The 18,790-nt window shown below is 33.5% G+C and overlaps 2 protein-coding genes across 2 annotated transcripts; one reads left to right on the forward strand and one right to left on the reverse strand.

Annotated features, from left to right (window-relative positions):
- The first annotated feature begins 72 nt into the window (after nt 1–72).
- On the forward strand, nt 73–2,449 carry LOC141719245 (F-box protein At5g67140). Its single transcript, XM_074521619.1, has 5 exons — nt 73–284; nt 518–664; nt 1,104–1,239; nt 1,731–1,829; nt 2,055–2,449. The coding sequence occupies exons 1-5, from the start codon at nt 187–189 to the stop codon at nt 2,256–2,258; spliced, it is 684 nt and encodes a 227-aa protein (XP_074377720.1). The 5' UTR covers nt 73–186; the 3' UTR covers nt 2,259–2,449.
- Nucleotides 2,450–2,564: 115 nt separating this feature from the next.
- On the reverse strand, nt 2,565–5,721 carry LOC141719244 (putative disease resistance protein RGA3). Its single transcript, XM_074521618.1, is given in 3 exon segments — nt 2,565–3,116; nt 3,249–4,766; nt 4,769–5,721. Coding segments are annotated over 3 exon segments (2,328 nt in total). The 5' UTR covers nt 5,490–5,721; the 3' UTR covers nt 2,565–3,027.
- Nucleotides 5,722–18,790: the final 13,069 nt, after the last annotated feature.

Here is an 18,790-nt window from a genome sequence, read left to right on the forward strand (position 1 = left end):
GTATGATACATGATGATTGATGACCACATCATGTTGATAATCGCCTGTTTGAAAGTGACACATTTTTTTTATAAATTAATCTTCTTCTTCTTATTATCATTTGTACGTTTCTTCTTTCCTCTGCCTTGGCAATCTCATCAAATAACCACTTGACCTGGTTATTTTTATTTCTTCAAATTTTACTTGATGGAAAGCAGGAGGAGAGAGGCAGAGATTGAAAGATTGCCTATAGACCTTTTGTCACATATTCTTGTTTTCATCACTTGCTTCAAAGATTTAGCTCAGTAAGTTCTTTTTCTCCTACACTTCTTTTCCTTTCTCGTGTCGAGTTTTTTCATATTGATGAAATATGCAGATATAGAGGTACACCTACTTGTTCGTTTAAATACAGACTAATTTAGCACAAATTCTAAAGTTTGAACTGGCGGCTTAGACGTACGATGATTTGTACTACTGTTGCTAATCATTTGTGCTTTTTTTTAAAAAAAATAATTTGTGTATGTTATTGTTGTTGTAGAGCAAGCAAGGTATGCAAGAAATGGAGAGAAGGGGTGAAGCGATCTCTTGGTCATAGGGAGAAGCTGAGTTTTGCTGGTTGGAAAATGGACGATGATTCCACTACTTGTATGCTTCTTCATGCTTATTCCCTCAAGGAGTTGGACATGTATGTACAAGTACAATGCTTTCTCTCTTTAATTATTGATTGTGATTCTGATCACCTAAAATATAATTGCTTTGTGTTTTTTCGGACCAATGAAGATGACCACATAACTCTGTTTATTATGAAAACTTGACCAATTATATGAATCAAAACAACATCACTGGTAATTGGATTAATCGCATATTTGAATTTGTGAGTTTGATGTTATTTACATTATCTTATGACGCTCTTTTTGCTTTTCTTGCGTTTAAGTCAACTGTAATGAAGCTATGTTCAAGCAATGGTGTCGAAGTATTTATTCAAGTGTTTTCAGTGGAAGATGGAGGAAATTTTACACAAGTTTATGACTATTACATAGGACTCTTGCAAAGAAATACTTCAGTAATTTTTTTTTTATAGTATCAGATATAACGGGGTTTTCAATTGTGATCTGTCCCTTCAGTTCAAAGAGCAGGTGGGGTTGCCGGATCACTGACAAAGGCCTGTACCAAATATCAGAAGCAAAATGCCTTAGCAATCTGTCCTCGATTTCCTTATGGGGTATGACAGAAATCTCTGACAATGGTGTTCGTCAACTGGTAAGCAGATCCATATACGCAGATATCTTATCATTTTTCACATGAGAATGAGGTTTAATTTTTCTATTATGCCTATTCAATTTTTTTGGATTGCTCAGTTCTTTTATGATATTATGCCCCTGCTTTGGTGTTTGAAGATATGATGAAGCTGAGGATCATATAATTTTAATATGCCAGCACAGGGTATTTTCACAGCTGTATATAGATGTGGGTTCTATGCTTCTGAATTTAGAGCATCAGGGTTCGAAATGTTAAAATGCTGACAAAAAATTGTGCAGTAAAAACTTTGAGTTTTTAAATGCATCAACAAATTTGGAACATTATGGAGTTTCTATTGTAAGTTAGTAATTACTTGACCGTTGATTGCGAATCTGTTAACTGTAAAAATCTGTGGTCATGTTTGTATTCAAATATCATGTTTATCTCATTCTGTTTGCTCTACCGCGGAAAGAGTAATATTCATATATCTGATGACCTATGTCTGCCAACAGGTATCGGGAGCAACTTCTTTGCAACATCTCAACATTGGGGGTACATTCATAACAGATGAATCTTTGTTTGCCATTGCAAACAGCTGTCCGCATTTGAAGGTAAGCTTCTCCGAGGATACAAATTGTGTATTTTACTGTTTCGTATATTTAACAGCATAAGGTTATGCAATTCTGTTTTATCAGCATAGAGCTTCAATAATGCAAGTAAAAAAAAAACTGTTTGCAGTACCATTATGAATTTTTTAAATTCTCTGCACATTACTCTGACTGTTTTAGTAAAATCAGTAAGAATCAAACATTTTTTTTGGGAATTTTCTTTACCAGTCTATAAACCTATGGTGTTGCCGCCACGTGACTGAGCATGGACTACTGGTTCTTGTAAATAAATGTCGCAAACTCGAGTCTATCAATGTGTGGGGTATGAGGGTTCCCATGGAGTGCTTCATTTGTTTGGTCAACATTAGCCCAGCTCTTCATCTACAACCTGAGCCACTTGCAGAAAGGGCTACTTTGTTGCCTGTTTTCTAAGAAATCACCACTGGTTGCCAAAAACAACAATTTATTAAGTTACAGATTAGTGCAGCTAATGTGTAAGATGTATCTCAAAATAATCAGTCCAAGCCTGCATCTATCAATAATTACTTCATCTTTGTACTGTTACTCAAAATTCTTCTATACTAATTCTTTCTGTAAATGTTATATATACATTCAAGATTCAACATTTTGCTTGATAATAAAGCTATCTAGAAAAGGTTTCCCCGGCCTAATTAGTAGTGATATATATATATATATATATATATTTATCTAAATTTGCAATATTGTAATAACTTTGCTACCAGTTCAATGTTGGAAGTAAGAAATGAAGTATAGTCTTCTTCTAATCAAGAAGCAGGCTTCAAATTCAGTTTCAAGTGTACAATGATTGCAAAGTTGACGCGATCATCAAGAATCTCGGTTTTGTTGTTCAGAAAAGGATAGTTGCACAGCTTGTTCCTCGTTTGTCTTCCACCTCGGAGTAATTCTTCTACACTAATGAATAAAAGACCGCTTGATAGAAACTTATACTACCATCCACACAAAATACAAATAAACAAAAAATATAATCAAATTTTCAGTGTTCTAGTTGCAAAAACCCTTATTATAACCATTCTGACCTTGTTTATGGTTGATCAAAACCATGCCAAGTAGCCCATGGTGCAAGCTTAATGTCCCCTAGGCGAGGATTTATCCGTTGTAAAATGACCGAAGGAATCTTGAGATCAGGTATCTGATATAAGTATCTCGATTGATGTAAACGTCAGAAATATTGCTTGCTCACCTGATTCTCTGGATAGATGCAGACGAGGGCATCCTTTGATAAACAAAATGCTGTAAGTTGATGAATCCCTGGTGGTAAAGTTTCCAAATTAGAACAATTTACAAGTTTGAGCTTTAAAAGTGATGTACAATTCTCCAACCACTGTGGTAATGCTAGCAAAGAAGGGCATTGCTGGATAAGCATGTATCTCAAAGTTGTACCTTGTTGAAACTCACAAGGCAACTCTTTTAACTTAGGAAGCAGCCCCCGTATAAGCAGAGACTGAAGCATTTTAAGGCCTTTCACTGCTTCTCCATTTAACGTCCCAAACATTTCACAATCCATTATCCAGAGTTTCTCTAGGGAGGTCAGGTGATTCATATTTTGCGGGAGAGAAATCAGAGCTGGACATTGAATAATATAAAGTGCGCGAAGTGCAGTAAGGTATTTCATTTCTTGAGACAACGATTCCAAATTACAACATCTTGAGACGGACAAAGATTGAAGTGCACATAAGCCTTTCAGACAGTTCTTTAGATATAAATGCCTAAGACTACAGAGATTACCAAAGTCTCTTGCCAAATCCTGGAGCTGAACACAACCCAATAGATACAAAGTCTGCAAATTTAGCAGATCACATATGGAGTTGGGCAGTTTCCGGATTGTATGGTTACCATAGAGAGAGAGGTACCTCAAATGTGCTAAGTTACCGATGGATTTAGGTAACCTTTCGAAATCTGATTCACTCAAATCAAGTACGCTTAAACACTCAAAAGTACTTACAAGTATATCAAGAAACGGTTGGCTAATAGGTCCAACTTTGAAGGAGAAAGAAAATGAACGTACCTTCTTCCTAAGGAGAAGCAATCCTGGGAATTTTTTATCCATCAAATTTTCCTCACACAATAATAGATGCCGCACTCGTTTTGAAATGGACTTGGTATCGAAGTTGACATACGAAAACAATGTTCTAGCCACAGACCTTGCAAGATCATGCATTCTACATGTTAATACTTCACAATCAAAAGCTTCTTCCACATCCTGAAAAAATGACCTTGATAACAACTCATTGAAATATTCATTCCCAATTTCTTCCAAGACCCGACTTTCCTCTGATTGTACAAATCCCTGGGCAATCCAGAGATTAATCAGCTTCTCCCGTGGTATATGATAATCCTTTGGGAGTATCGAGCAGTAGGAAAAACATTGTTTCAAGCTTGATCGCATCTGATCATAACTTAACCTCAAGATAGGTAGAATATGGTTCTCTTTCTGTGAAATATTAAGTATGTCATTGTCTTTGATATAAAGCCAATCACGTTCTTCAGTTTTTGTGCACAATAAGCTCCCCAAAGTTCGCACTGCCAGAGGGATTCCACCGCACTTATTTACAATTGCCTTGCCAATCTCCAGGAGCTCCGGGTTTGCATTTTCTTGCCCTTCTTTAAATGCACATTTCACAAATATTGACAGGCACTCATCATTTGATAGACACTCTAACTCATAAGCTGCACTTGTGCTCATGATTGAGGCAACAACTTTGTTACGAGTAGTGACAATAATCCTACTTCCTTCAGCACCACAAGTTAACAAATCTCGCAAATCTAGCCATCGTTTAGGATCTTCATTCCAAACATCATCCAGAACAAGTAGAAACTTCCTAGACATCAACTCATCACGCAGACGTATTTGCAGCTGATCGAGGTCCAAGTGAGTGTTATCAGCACCAGTGGCAGCCTTATGATTCTCTCTGTCAACATCTTGAGATCAAACTCTTCTGGTATATACACCCAGATTCTTTTTTCAAAATTCTCAACTATCCTTTGATCATTATAAACAAGCTTAGCTAGTGTTGTCTTTCCAAGTCCACCAAGTCCAACTATCGAAAGAACAGATATATTCCTAAGCATGTTGGAGGCTAGTAAAAGAGAAACAATATGCCCTTTATCAAGGTCTCTCCCTACAACATCTGATGCAAGTACAAAATAATGCGTTTGTTCTCTTGTATTTGTTACTTTAGCATCTAAAAATCTCTCAGTGAAACTAAAGTTCTTTCTGTCTGCAGCAATATTTTCCATTCTTTCTCTCAACTTTTTTATTTTTTGAGTCATAGAAACACGAAACAGAAGAGTGTTCGATCTCGAAAAGAACTTACCAACTTTATTATGCTTCTTATCATTGCTACTCATTTCCTGTCGTAAAGCTTCTGTCGCAAAATCATCCAGCACATCGTCAGCATCATAAAGAAGTTCGTTAAGCTTTTCTAACCAATCCTTCACTTGTTGGCTCTTGGCTTGTTGTTCATCGGCATCTAAAAGTACTGCTTTGATTGCTGATAGAGTGATTTCCAGCCTGTTGAGCTCTTTCTCCATGCCCCATAAAAGACTTGTACCAGTCACAGAAAGAGTGGCTAGCTTACCTAAAATTTGTCCTGCAATTTCAAACAAAAATGTTTCTGCCATACTTTCTTCTTGAATGCGAGTTGAGTCTTTTACTTAATACAAGAACCAAGATTCAAAATTGATACTAGTGTAAAAATAGGAGCTTTAGCTGGTGGAAGACAAGTCAGGATCAGGAACTTAACTGGTAGCCACTTACATTACTAGAAGCCTAAAGACTTTCGACTCAACTCTTGTTTTATCCTGGAGAAATGCTGATCAAGTGACAAGTTATAAAAAGGACGGATCTAGAGTTATTCGCTATCCTAAACTATATTTTTTTTGGGTACGAGACATACTTAGTTGAAACTTAAAACTAGAAACTATGTGCTAATAAAAAATACGCATGCAAAACCGAGGTTATAAGATAATTTCTGTGCATAAATCTAAATTCAAACAAAAATGTATTCAACTTATAAATTCGCATGGTTTAGTTTTGGCTGCGATGATAGACTGCGGTGAGCAGAAAATTGAATAAAACCGAAATCACTAAAAACCACTTAAAACCGATCCCCGTAAAATCGAACCGAAATTGGAACCGAATATCGATTTTGGTTATAGGTTGAAACCGAACCGAAAAAATTCGAACCGATCCCATAATTAATATAAAAAAATAAATTAATATATCTTAAATAATTTATAACAATTTTAAAATAAATAAAAACAAAAATATTTTATATTTTATCTTAAATATATATTTTTTGGGCCAAAGATATTTGTAGCATGTTTTTGTCAATTACATGTAATATATATTGTTTTACTTGTTTATACATCAAGTTATACTATATAGGTTTTTCATCCATAGAAGGCCATATCATATATTATATAGAGGTCCACAGTGGACTCTCTCATTTAATCTCAGGCCTTATATTAAATCTGATCCAACAGTCTCTATTATTTAAATATAAAATATAAAAATGAAAAGGAAAAGCAGTCGAATATACACGCAATCTCAAATGTTACCGTCATATTCTTTCCGGAGATTTATCTTTCATCGTATCCTCTCCTCACCGTATCTCTCTCAATCTATGTATCTCTCTCCATTTCTGCATTTCTATAGGAAAGTATGGCATTATCTTCAAATCAAGCTTGATTTTTTGATTCTATAGTTGAAATTAATTTTCATCATGTTTCTCTCTTTATGTTTCACAATCGATACTCGTGTTTTTTGAATTGAAGTGCGTTGATGTGACACCCTCAATCTCGGGATTATGAAATGAGGACCCACACACCTTTAAACTATGAATAAATAAGCATAAACCCCGATTAACTAATAACAGGACCAAACATGATTAAGTTTGAGACAAGATTACAACTACCAACCAGATAATATATATTACAGCCCAAAATAATACCAAATTTACATAATCGATTCCGACTTGGAACCGACTTATAACTCATCGTATCTTTACAAGCTTTCCGACTAATCGCTTGCTCACACACAACCTGTACTACCTGCTCTGGCATCTGGAAGCCTACAACACGGTAGGGGCCACCAGGTACGCTCTTCCGAGCAGTGCGCCTAAGTCTGGCCATCCTTTTGTTTAACTGCCATGGTTAGAACAAATCATAATATATGAGTATAAAACTCATCAAGTAACTAAATAACAATTCTAGGATGCAATAATCAAAATCTATTCACAATACTTTTAAGGCATTCTCTTTTAACATTCTAGGTGGCATAATTCTATCTTTGGGCTAGGGAAGGTTTATGAATAAATAGTTGGGCTTTCAAGAATCAAGGTTCAAGATAAGGCAAAAGCCGACATTCATCACAAATCATCAACATGATCTCAAGGATCTTTCAAATGGAAAGCAAACATCTATTTATTTTTGGGAATCAATTATATGATTGACAACAATATCAGAATAAGAATCAGGGTTCTCAAAGCTGTATGCTAATCAATAACATAATCAACTCATTACGAATCATTATAAACCATTTCATTTTCAAAGAATCAATTTGCTAAAGTAATGTATTCAATATCCTTTATAAAGTGATAGGGAACCCTTGATTGGACTATTTCAACTTTCAATTCATAATAATAATACGGGTGATCAGCCCGTACCGACCTTCATCTGGTCGTTAAGGTACCTATGACATAATTTCAGCCTTAAATTGGACTAGCCCCTCTAGTCTCTTATATGACTAGACTAGTCCCACTAGTCTCTTACGTCTCAATCCAATCCATCAGGAATTTATTTGGAAAACCTTGTGTTGGAAAATAAAGGTTTTACTAAGTGCATTTTAACATTACCAAGAATATGAAATCATTCAGACTCTTTCAAGTCGAAACTCATTCTTAAGTTCAATTTCAAGAATTCAAAGAAAGTGAATGAATCAAAGGTAAGCAAAGTTTAATGCTAAGGATCTTGATCAAATGATAACAAGGTATACAAGTTAGGGAATCAAAACAGTTCCAAGGATTATTATGGAATAAGGTACATAAAGGAATGAAGGATCATTACGCATGGGGGTTCATAAAGGTTCTTATAGGGTTTACAAGAATTCAAGGTATCAACAGGTGATCAGGATATGAAAAAAAGGTTACTATAAAGGTTTGAACAATAATCATATCAAGTCATTACAAGAACAATAACAGGGTTTCTCAAGAATCAATAACAGGTTCACAAGGAACAATAACAGGGTTTCTCAAGAATCAGTAACAGGTTCACAAGGAACAATAAAAGGGTTTCTCAAGAATCAATAACAGGTTCACAAGTGTTATAAAACATCAATACTCTATCATGGCATCAACAATATCCTTTTAATACACAACTTATACAAGTAGGCATATTTACTTGTCTGAATTCGCTTTCCTGTTTTACAAGGGTTGAACTACTGCCACCTAGTACACCTTTCCCTTTCCTAGCCTGAATGCCCTCACGCCCCGAATCTACAATCCAAAAATCAAAACCCTAATTAGATTCTCATTCAACGTTCCCAGAATGCTTAACAATTTCCCTTTATCGCAATACCCTAAGAGTATATATATTTACTCAATCATATACACAAGGCACGCTTATACCATAACTCGTATACTTTAACCAAATAGCCATCAAATCACATATTGCGACGCAATTACAACACATAGCATATAATCCTTGTATCCAAACTCTATACTCGAGTTAAAATAATAATTATACAATCTCATATCAAGACGACTCAATCCTTCCTTTTATTTCAAATTAATTGAACCAAAACCACCAAATAAACCAATTAATCTCTAGTAATCTTACATGCATCTACTTTGTGAAGTCCTATGATCAAATCAACCTCTTTTACACCCTTAACCATTCGGCCCTTACAACCAAACACAGTCAAGTGTACTCAATTACAATCATACATAATCAAACATAAATAAATCTCTTTTAGTAACATGCAAGTACAAGAATCACTTACACAATCAAGTCTCATCCTTTTTAATCCAAATACCGAATCAAAATCATAATCAAAATCAAAAATCAAAACCCTCTTTTAATTATCAAAAATTCGAACCTAAAATCAACACAAACACCATCCAAAATTGACATGCAACCAAGTAGTCATTTCGATTATCACTAGTAGCGAAAGCAATTAGCATATAAGCCCACAAAATCAACTTAATCTTTTTCCAATCATAAGACCCATTCGGGTTTTTCAAAAAAAAACACACATGCATAGATCAATTTTGACATGCAAGGCTTTAAATCACAATTTTAACTCATTTTAACCCTTAACATAACCATTCAACTCATTTTCTTTACAAATCAAACTAAACTTATTTAATTATACTCAAATCTTACATGCATGCCATGAAATTTTCTTAGAAACAAATATTTATATTCAATATCAAGTTTAACACTAAAACAAATAAGCAACTCATCATTCAAAATTAAAACCCCCTTTTTCTTTTAACAACAAAATTCGAACTAACACTAAACAAAACCAAAGAAAATACCACATATCATCCGCTATACTTCTTCTATGATCATACACTAAGAAATTGAGATTTTCTTAGGTAAAATCAAAAGAAGTTGATTTCAAAAATAGCTTAAACACTTACATGCAAAAGGTAAACGGATAGAGAATGAGAAATAAGGAAGATTGATGGTGAAAACTTTGATTTCCAACTAGAATTAAGCTTTGCATGTAAGAGAGAGAAGAAGAGAGTGTATGAGAGAGAGAGAGAGCCGAGAGGGAGAGCTCGGGAGAGAAGAGAGAAAAGAGAGATGAGAGAAAATAGAGAAAGAGAAAGGAAAGAGATAGAATTAAATGGAAATGACCAAACTTCTCTCCTTTTATAATTACAAGTTAGTGGAAAAGAGAAATTACCCATGTACCCTTATCTCATTATCAGCACAAAATGCATGTAACGCCCTCCAGACCCGGGGTATAAGTCTGGGGGTTACTACCTAATCACCAAACCTGTACAATCTGATTAACAAATAATAAAGAAATGAAATTAAACCCCTTTAGACACTAATCAGGATCTTTTTAGATTGAAGTATGAAAACAAGAACCACTAACTACTTTATTACAAAACCAAATTCAAAATCTCACAAGCTCTCTTTATTACAGACCATTGTCTAATTCATTTTAAACTAAGTTCAACTTTTATTCAAACACACACACTATCTATCAACACTCCACCTGTTCGGGCAACTCAAAGCTTTCTTCCTGGATTGGGATCAACACCTTGGGTTTGAGAGGATCCCGAGGCTTGACCCGCTTCTTTACCACTCGAGTCCTGATGGGTTTCATATTCCTTCTTAACTGAAAATAATAAGGTGAATAACAATAAAAAGGGGTGAGCCAAAAATTGCTCAACAAGTCCACAAAATATGAACAGTGTTAAAGCATTTTAAATAAATCTGTAATCCCGGGTATATCTGCAAAGATATAACCCCCACGAGAATAGAAAGAAGGCCATTACTGGCGAGTACAAATGAACTAAACTAGACACAAGTTCGCATCTATATTCTGCTGATCAGTCAGAATATAATGCAGATCTATATCTCAATATATAGATCCAGTCGGGTACCCAGGCACTACGGCCTATGTCGAGGCACCAGTCAAATCCCGGTCCTCCGGATTAAGACACACTCAATCCCAAAAAAATAGCATTATCCAGTCCATCGCTTAGCAACCGGAACAATCGGTATGCTTTGATATATTCTAAACACCAGAATATATCAATCTCAATGTATCATCAATGGAATATGAATCAGAAATTCAAAGGAACGTAGAAATCAAGAATCGAAATGAAATATGAACAAAGGAATAACAAGTGTGTATCAGTGAATAAGAACAAGAATCAAAAGAGTGCAAATGTGATAAACATCTGAAGAAGTGTCACTATTTTGAAAGTAGAATAGGGGAAAAACTTGCCTTCTGCGCGACTCACTACAATTAGATCACTTTCGTCTATCACCTTTGACTAATACCGACTCAACCTGCCTGGCCGACTTAGCTTCTGTTAGCAAAATAGTCTGGTTAAGTCATTTCGTACTTTAATTGCATCTTGAATCGACTTCACACCGTTCCTAACATCTACCCATGCGCTTATGACTGACTCATGTATTATTTATTAGCAAATAAGACTCAATTAACCACGTACTATACATAAGCACATAAGCACATAATCATTTTTATAGTTAAAATAATTTTTAGAACCAAAATCGACTCGCTGATCGCTCAACTGATCATTATCTGACTCGTTTCTCATTTTTCCGGAATTTTTCGGACTCGTCTCGGCACGCATTGCGACTGATAATCAAACAAGTAACAAAATCAACTAATTTCTAGAAAAAATTAAGCTTTGATATTATTTTTAATGAAAAGAATTCATTTTTATGAGTCAACAGGCTTTCGTTTCACTCGAATCAGACTAACGGTTGAATTATTATCAATTAAACACTGATAATTCCAATTTTTATTCACTATAAATAATTATTACTAATTTTTAAAACTCAAAAATAATTTTTAAATCATTAATTAAGAAAAATCAGAATTACAAATGATTTTTCAACTCATTTTTGGAATTAAAATGAATTTATTATGATTTATTGAAAATTATTTGATTAATTATTAAAATAATTAATCATTTTTAAATAATTAAATAATAGTTAATAAATAATAAATAAATAATAAATAATTAAGAAAATAATTCCATCTGATTTTTAGAAAATAATTCAGAATTATTTATAATATAAATCAATTAATTAAATAATTAATTAATCAATTTATAAAATAAATAAATCTGATTTTCAAAATTAATAAAATAAAATTAAAATTAAAAATCCAGAAACATATGTCAGAAACCAACCATCTTACAAAACAGATCAAAACCGGGTTGACAAACGGGTCAACCAGGTCACCATCTGGTCATGAAGAACTTGACCGGATTTTTCCAGAATCCGGCCACCGGCCAGGATTCCGGCGAGTCAAAATCAGTCCAAAAACAACACCGTTTGGTGTGGTTTTTACTGGGTTTCCATTCCACACAACTGCAGCAACTCAACTACGGCCAAAACATGCCAAAAACATCACTGAAACTTTATCTCCGATCAAAACCATCATGAACTCCGGCCAAAAATCGAATTTGTAGAATCGTACATGAAATTGAACGTTTAATAATGTAAATCAAAGCTAAGAACATATACAATCATAACCCTAACCTTTCAGGAACCATAGATTCACAGAAATCATCGAATTGTATTTTGAAAATTTGACATAAACCCTAGAAATCGAATTCATCGATTTAAGTATCGTTTGTTCAATTAATTAGTACCAATCGATTGCTTGCAACACAGAGAATCTATATCAGTCATCAAAATCATTCAACAACCCCTAGAACTAAAATCCCCAAATCATAGCTATGAACCCTAGAATCGAAATAAAAAATATACTGATTTAAACATGAAATTGATGGTACAAACCGAAAGAACACTTCAAGAGCTTCGTTTTGAGTACTTACATGACTGTAAACGATGTCGGAAACTGATCGGAATCACTGCTCGATTTCTTGACCTGAATTACAAACCCTAACCCGACTGCAGAGAATTTTGGGTATTTTTCTGATTTTTAATTAATAATTATGATTAATTAAATAAAAATTAGGCTATTTATAGTAGTAAAATTAATACTCCTAATTAAATTTAAGGCCCTAATTCTACACTTTTTAAAATTAATAGGCCCCTAATTTTATAATTTTTGAGTATTAAAATTTAATTTATAAATATTTTATATATGCATTATATATGCCAAAATTTCCCAAAAATTGTGAATATTGCAAAAATATAAAGAAATAATATAAATGAAAGTCCTATAATTTTATAAAAATAAAAATGTGATTTTTGTGGGGTTTTTGACACCCAATGGGGCCCGAAAAAGTCATTTTTCGTAAAACGAGAAAATTTATAAAATATCTAGATGTTCAGAATAATGCGATGGTAAAAGCCGTTTGATGAAAAATAAGGCCCATTATTTTATTTGAAATACTGGCTTTAAAATCATAGTTTGGGTCGTAAAACGTTTGAAATGAAAGCGATGAATGCACAATAAAATATCTGAAAAATATCTTGAAAATACAGAAATGACACAGAATGCACATAACACGTAACAATTAGGGTTTAACAGATAATCACACATAAATGACACATTAACACACCTTATTTATTATGATTATGATATAATATAAATGTAAATTTCCCAGTCGTTACAATGCATGCAAGGATAGTATGGTCATTTGGTTAAGTTGAATGAAGATAGTGGGGTAGGAAATGACACATCTAACCTTCTCCCATGTTTTGAGTGAAAATGCATGCAAGGGCAAGTTGGTAATTTAAAAAGAATCTAAATTCTTAATTTCCTTTTATCCTTAATCAAAAATGAATTTGATTAATATATTTTTGAATCAGAAAACATAAAGATGCCACGAATATCACTTTTAGAATATAGATCTTGAAATTAGCTTTTCAGCCATATTTTAAAAAAAAATTTGAGCGTACGGTTTATTTGTTATGGATTTTACAAGATTGCGCTCAAAATAGAATTATTACTCAATAAAATCATTTTAAAATACACCGATAACGAAATAAATCCGTCTAAAATTTTTATAAAGTATCTAGGAATATTTTGAAGATAACCAAACCAATTTCACACCTTAAACATACTCGAATAATTTTATAAAAATATTTAAAGGTTCAATAAACCTTATTTTAAATCAAATAAATACCTTAAAATCATTTAAAATCATCCAGATCACGTAATCATACATACAGACAAGCAAACACATATATTCACACATCACAACTCATACTTGATCACAAAATTTTCCTTTTTATCATTACTTTGCTTTTTCGCGTAACGGGTCGCCTCCTGTTTGACGGCCCGACGCTGAGCGTTTTCAGACACGCTTCATAATCATTCTCTTTATATCGACTGACACATCACTGGAATATAATACTCACTTAAATATTTCTATTTTACACAATAGAACATAGTTCACATTTAAATACTTTTAATCTCTTTTAAAACGGGTCTCGTTCTAACTGACGGCCCGACAACACAGCTTATCCCCTAAGCTGACTCATCAAACTGGAACGAGTCATCTTACGTTCCCTGTTACTAATATATAGAATAAAGACAATTAACCAATAAAATCATTTATCCATTTATTTAATCACATAATTTATAATTACACCACATAATTATACTTTATTCACTTAATCATGTCGCGAAATTCCCAGTCGTCACAGTTGAAGTAAATTACATTGTTTATATATGCATTGACCTTAATAATTTTGAGATTTAGTTTCGGTTTTGTTCGTATTTGTTTAATTTAGATATAGGTTTCATGTTTGTGACAATTAATATCTATTTGATTTTTTAATTCTATTGTGGATATTTTGATTCTATGATTTTTATTTTTTTAATGCATAAATTCTACTATAGAATCTGATAAATTAGTCATAAGCATTAAATTTATGCTGAAATTTTACGCATACCTCTTCATTTTATCATAGAAACAAAATTAATACTAATTTGATTTTGTTAATTATAGTAGGGTTATTTTGATTCTGTGGTAGACTTTTAATACTCCCTCCGTCCCAATTTATCTGTCCAGTTTGACTTTTGCACGTAGTTTAAGGTGCATTGACCGCATAGTTCCGTCGATTATCTTTCATTTTTTTTGTATATAAATATTCAAATCTTAAATTTTAATTCACAAATAGAAAATTTGAAAAATAATCAATAGAACTATACGATCAATGCACCTTAAACTACGTGCAAAAGTCAAATTAGACAGATAAATTGGGATGGAAGGAGTACATAAATTCTACTATAGAATGTTGTACTAAAAGCGGTAAATCATATGCTCAAAATTTTAGGTAGATCTTTTGATTCCATATTGAAGAATTAAATTAGTATTTATTATAGTGCAAAAATTTGAATTCAACAATAGAATTTTATTGCATAAATTCTACTAAAAATTCGATAGATGATAAAAAAGCTAGTAATCTTATTTTCGAAATATTAGGTAGACCTTTTGAAACATGGATCAAATTAGTATTTGTTTAATTTTTTTAAATTTTAAGTGTAAAATTTTTGATTCTACGATATACTTTTACTGCATATATTTATTAATGATAAATGACTTAAAAGTAGAATGTTATGCTCAAAATTTAAAGCAGGCTTTTGATTCTACATTATTGGTAAATTTGTAGTATTTATTTGGTATTGTTAATTTTTGTGTTTAAGTTTGTGGAATGCTATCAGTTTTCTATAGAGTATAGCTTTCAGGTTATTTAACGATATATGATTCATGAGATTCTTTTGCTAGGCGAAGAGTATGGTTGTACACTTGTTGTTCTGCCATTATTTTACAGAAAAGTTTATTCATTCCTGACACTTTTTTTTGCCATACTAGCGTTGTGCAATTTTGGGAAAAAATTAGAGCTCCATATTTCGCAAGTGTACCTTTGAACACTAGATGTATTATTTTTACGGTTTTCCTTGTTAGATATATTTGATAATGTCATGTCTAATATAATTTATGTTTAGTTTTCGGATCTTACTTAAACATAACAAATCAGTACTTAACTGAAATCAACACTTATACTGAAGTCAGAACTTAAGTTATCAGTACTTAAGATTCAGGAGATAATATCAGGACTTAAAGAAAACTTTCAGATAAGGAAGGCGGCTGATTGAAAGGAAAGAAGATCAAGACAAATGTAAGAAGAGATATGCATGAAGAAGGAATTCTATGAAGAATGGAATACTTGGAAGAAAAGATAACTGATTGATATATTTTAGGAAGCAGAATTATATTCCATATCAATTAGCGATTATCTTGTAGCTGTGTGATATATAAACACAGACATGGGGTTTACACTATAAGTGTTATCATTATCGAGAATATTATTCTTTGTAACCCTAGCAGCTCTCGTGATATTTGTTCATCACTGAGAGATGACACTTCTACATTGTAACAGAGTTTAATAAAGTTTGTTTTCTGTTACTTGTGTTCTTTGAATTCGATTTGATTGTGCTATACACTGTATTCAACCCCCTTCTACAGTGTGTGTGACCTAACAAGTGGTATCAGAGCCTATCTGTTAACACACAAACAGTTTAAGATCCAAAAACAATCATGTCTGAAGCAGAAACTCCAACCAAGCCCACCAAAACTGAAGAACCCCAAAAGACTCAAATCCATAGTCGATATGAGGCTATTAGAGTTCTCATACTGAAACCATCTGAATATCCCATATGGCAGGTGAGGATGACTATGTTTCTGGAAGCTATAGATCCAGAATATCTTGACAGAATCAATGAAGGACCTCACAAGCCAACAAAGCTCGCTGTTGTAGTTGCAGGTGAAGCAGCAAAGTCTGTACCAAAGGAGAAGAGTGATTACACTGCTGAAGATATAACATCAATTGCTAAGGATGCTAAGGTACGACACTTGCTGCATAGTGCCATTGATAATGTAATGTCAAACAGAATAATTAACTGCAAGACTGTAAAGAAGATATGGGATGCCTTGGAGACAAGGTTCCAGGGAACTGATTTGATTAAGAAGAACAGGAAGACAATACTCACTCAAGAGTATGAACACTTTGACTCAAAGCCTAATAAATCATTGACTGATTTATATGAAAAATTTGCCAAACTCTTGAATAATTTGTCACTAGTTGATAAGGAGTATGATCTTGAAGATTCAAACCTTAATTTCCTGTTAGCTCTTCCTGAAAATTGGGATTTGAAGGCAACAATTATAAGAGACAACTATAATCTTGATGAAACAACTCTTGATGAAATTTATGGGATGCTCAAGTCTCATGAACTTGAGATGGAACAAAGAAGCAATAGGAAATGAGTAAAGTCAAGGACAGTTGCTCTTAAGGCTGAAGAAGAATCCCCCAAGGCAGCTACCTCAAGGAAAGGCAAGGGAAACGCGCTCATCACAAAGTCTGATACTGAGTAATCAAGTTCTGATAGTGATGATGACTCAGAAACTGAAAGCTTGCCTGACATGGATGCTGATGAAGAGATGATGAAGCTATGTGCTCTTATGGTGAAAGGAATCATAAGGATTGCCTACAGGAAATTCAGAAAGGGAAAGAGGTTTTCCAGGAAAGGTGCAAGTTCTGATAAGAAGAGTTTCAGAAAATCTGAAGGCAAAGGAGGGAAGTCTGACAGAGGAGATTACACAAATGTCAAATGCTACAACTGTGGTGAGAAAGGCCACATATCTCCTGATTGCAAGAAAGTGAAGAGTGACAAAGGCAAGGCTCTTGTCACAAAGAAGCTGGACAGACACTTCAGATTCTGAAAGTGAGGTGAATTATGCCTTGATGGCAAATGCTGATAGCAGTCCTGAAGCTGCTGAGTTAAAGGTACCTCAAACTACTTATGCCTTTCATACTGTTGACATTAATGAGTTGATAAGATATCTTAAAACCATGTTCATTAGTTATAGAGATTGTTAGATATATTTGATAATGTCATGGCTAATATAATTTATGTTTAGATTTCAGATCTTACTTAACAGGACAAATCAGTACTTAACTGTTGATCAGTACTTATACTGGAAGTCAGGACTTAAGGATATCAGTACTTATATTATCAGGAGATAATCATCAGAAGTTAGATATCAGAACTTAAGTGCTGAAGGACGATCAGATAAGGACAGTAGCTGATTAAAGGAAAGAAGATCAAGATAAACATAAGAAGAGATATGCATGAAGAAGGAGTTCCGTGAAGAATGGAATACTTGGAAGAAAAGATATCTGATTGATATATTTTAGGAAGCAGAATTATATTCCATATCAATTAGCGATTATCTTGTAACTGTGTAGTATATAAACACAGACATAGGGTTTACACTATAAGTGTTATCATATTCGAGAAGATTATTCATTGTAACCCTAGCAGCTCTCATAATATTTGTTCATCACTGAGAAGTAACAGTTCCATACTGTAACAGAGTTTATTGTTTCAATAAAGTTTGTTTTCTGTTACTTAATATATTACAGTTCGATTTGATTGTATTATACACTGTATTCACCCCCCTCTACAGTGTGTGTGACCTAACAAGTGGTATCTGTAACACCCCCAAATCCGGGGTCGGGGATCCGGGTTGTCACGAGTTCCATTTCCCTTAATAACACCCAATCTTAATAAATAATCGATTACTCTGTACTGCGACCCCACAATAAACACACACACCATAAGTTATAGTCTCAGAGATGAATATCCAAAAATAATCACAAGTCGTTTTATTCCACAATTATATGCCAATACACCTTAAAAGGGTTTCTGAATAAATTTACATTTTTTTGCCATTATTACAATTCATAAATATACATAAATCTGGTACATCAAAAGTTGAAGCCTAGCCTATTGGTAGTTCCTACCTCAGCTACAGCGACATCAATGCCTATAGGAAACTGCGGAACGTTTCCTATCCGCTCGCGAATTGGGAGCTTGGTCCTGTTCATCTTTTCTATCTGTTGTTGTGTGATGAAAGAAGAAAGCAAGGGTGAGTAGCAAGCCCACCAAAATAATATGTATAATGATTAACAATATATGAGCCTTCTCATAGTACTCATGAAAGTCTTGGTCAAAAGAAATGAACCAAGTTTGATATCTTAATGCGATGAAGTCGCAAAATATTCAGTATATGTACATATATACTTTTCACAATCTTTGAAATCCTCTGACATGTATAATATACACAGAGTTCCAGTTTATAACTGTATAAAAATATCGTTATAAGGTGATCTCATATATCTAACCTTGTCTCAACGTTTTTCCGAAAATCTTTGACATG

The sequence above is a fragment of the Apium graveolens genome, chromosome 4 (assembly GCF_009905375.1).
Source record: "Apium graveolens cultivar Ventura chromosome 4, ASM990537v1, whole genome shotgun sequence".
NCBI lineage: Eukaryota > Viridiplantae > Streptophyta > Magnoliopsida > Apiales > Apiaceae > Apium > Apium graveolens.

Excerpts from the sequence above, each read along its gene's own strand:
- LOC141719245 (XM_074521619.1), top strand. The coding sequence starts at position 187 with ATGGAAAGCAGGAGGAGAGAGGCAGAGATTGAAAGATTGCCTATAGAC. Across the intron at positions 665-1,103 it reads TCCCTCAAGGAGTTGGACAT|TTCAAAGAGCAGGTGGGGTT; the intron begins GTATGTACAAGT and ends CTGTCCCTTCAG. Across the intron at positions 1,240-1,730 it reads ACAATGGTGTTCGTCAACTG|GTATCGGGAGCAACTTCTTT; the intron begins GTAAGCAGATCC and ends GTCTGCCAACAG.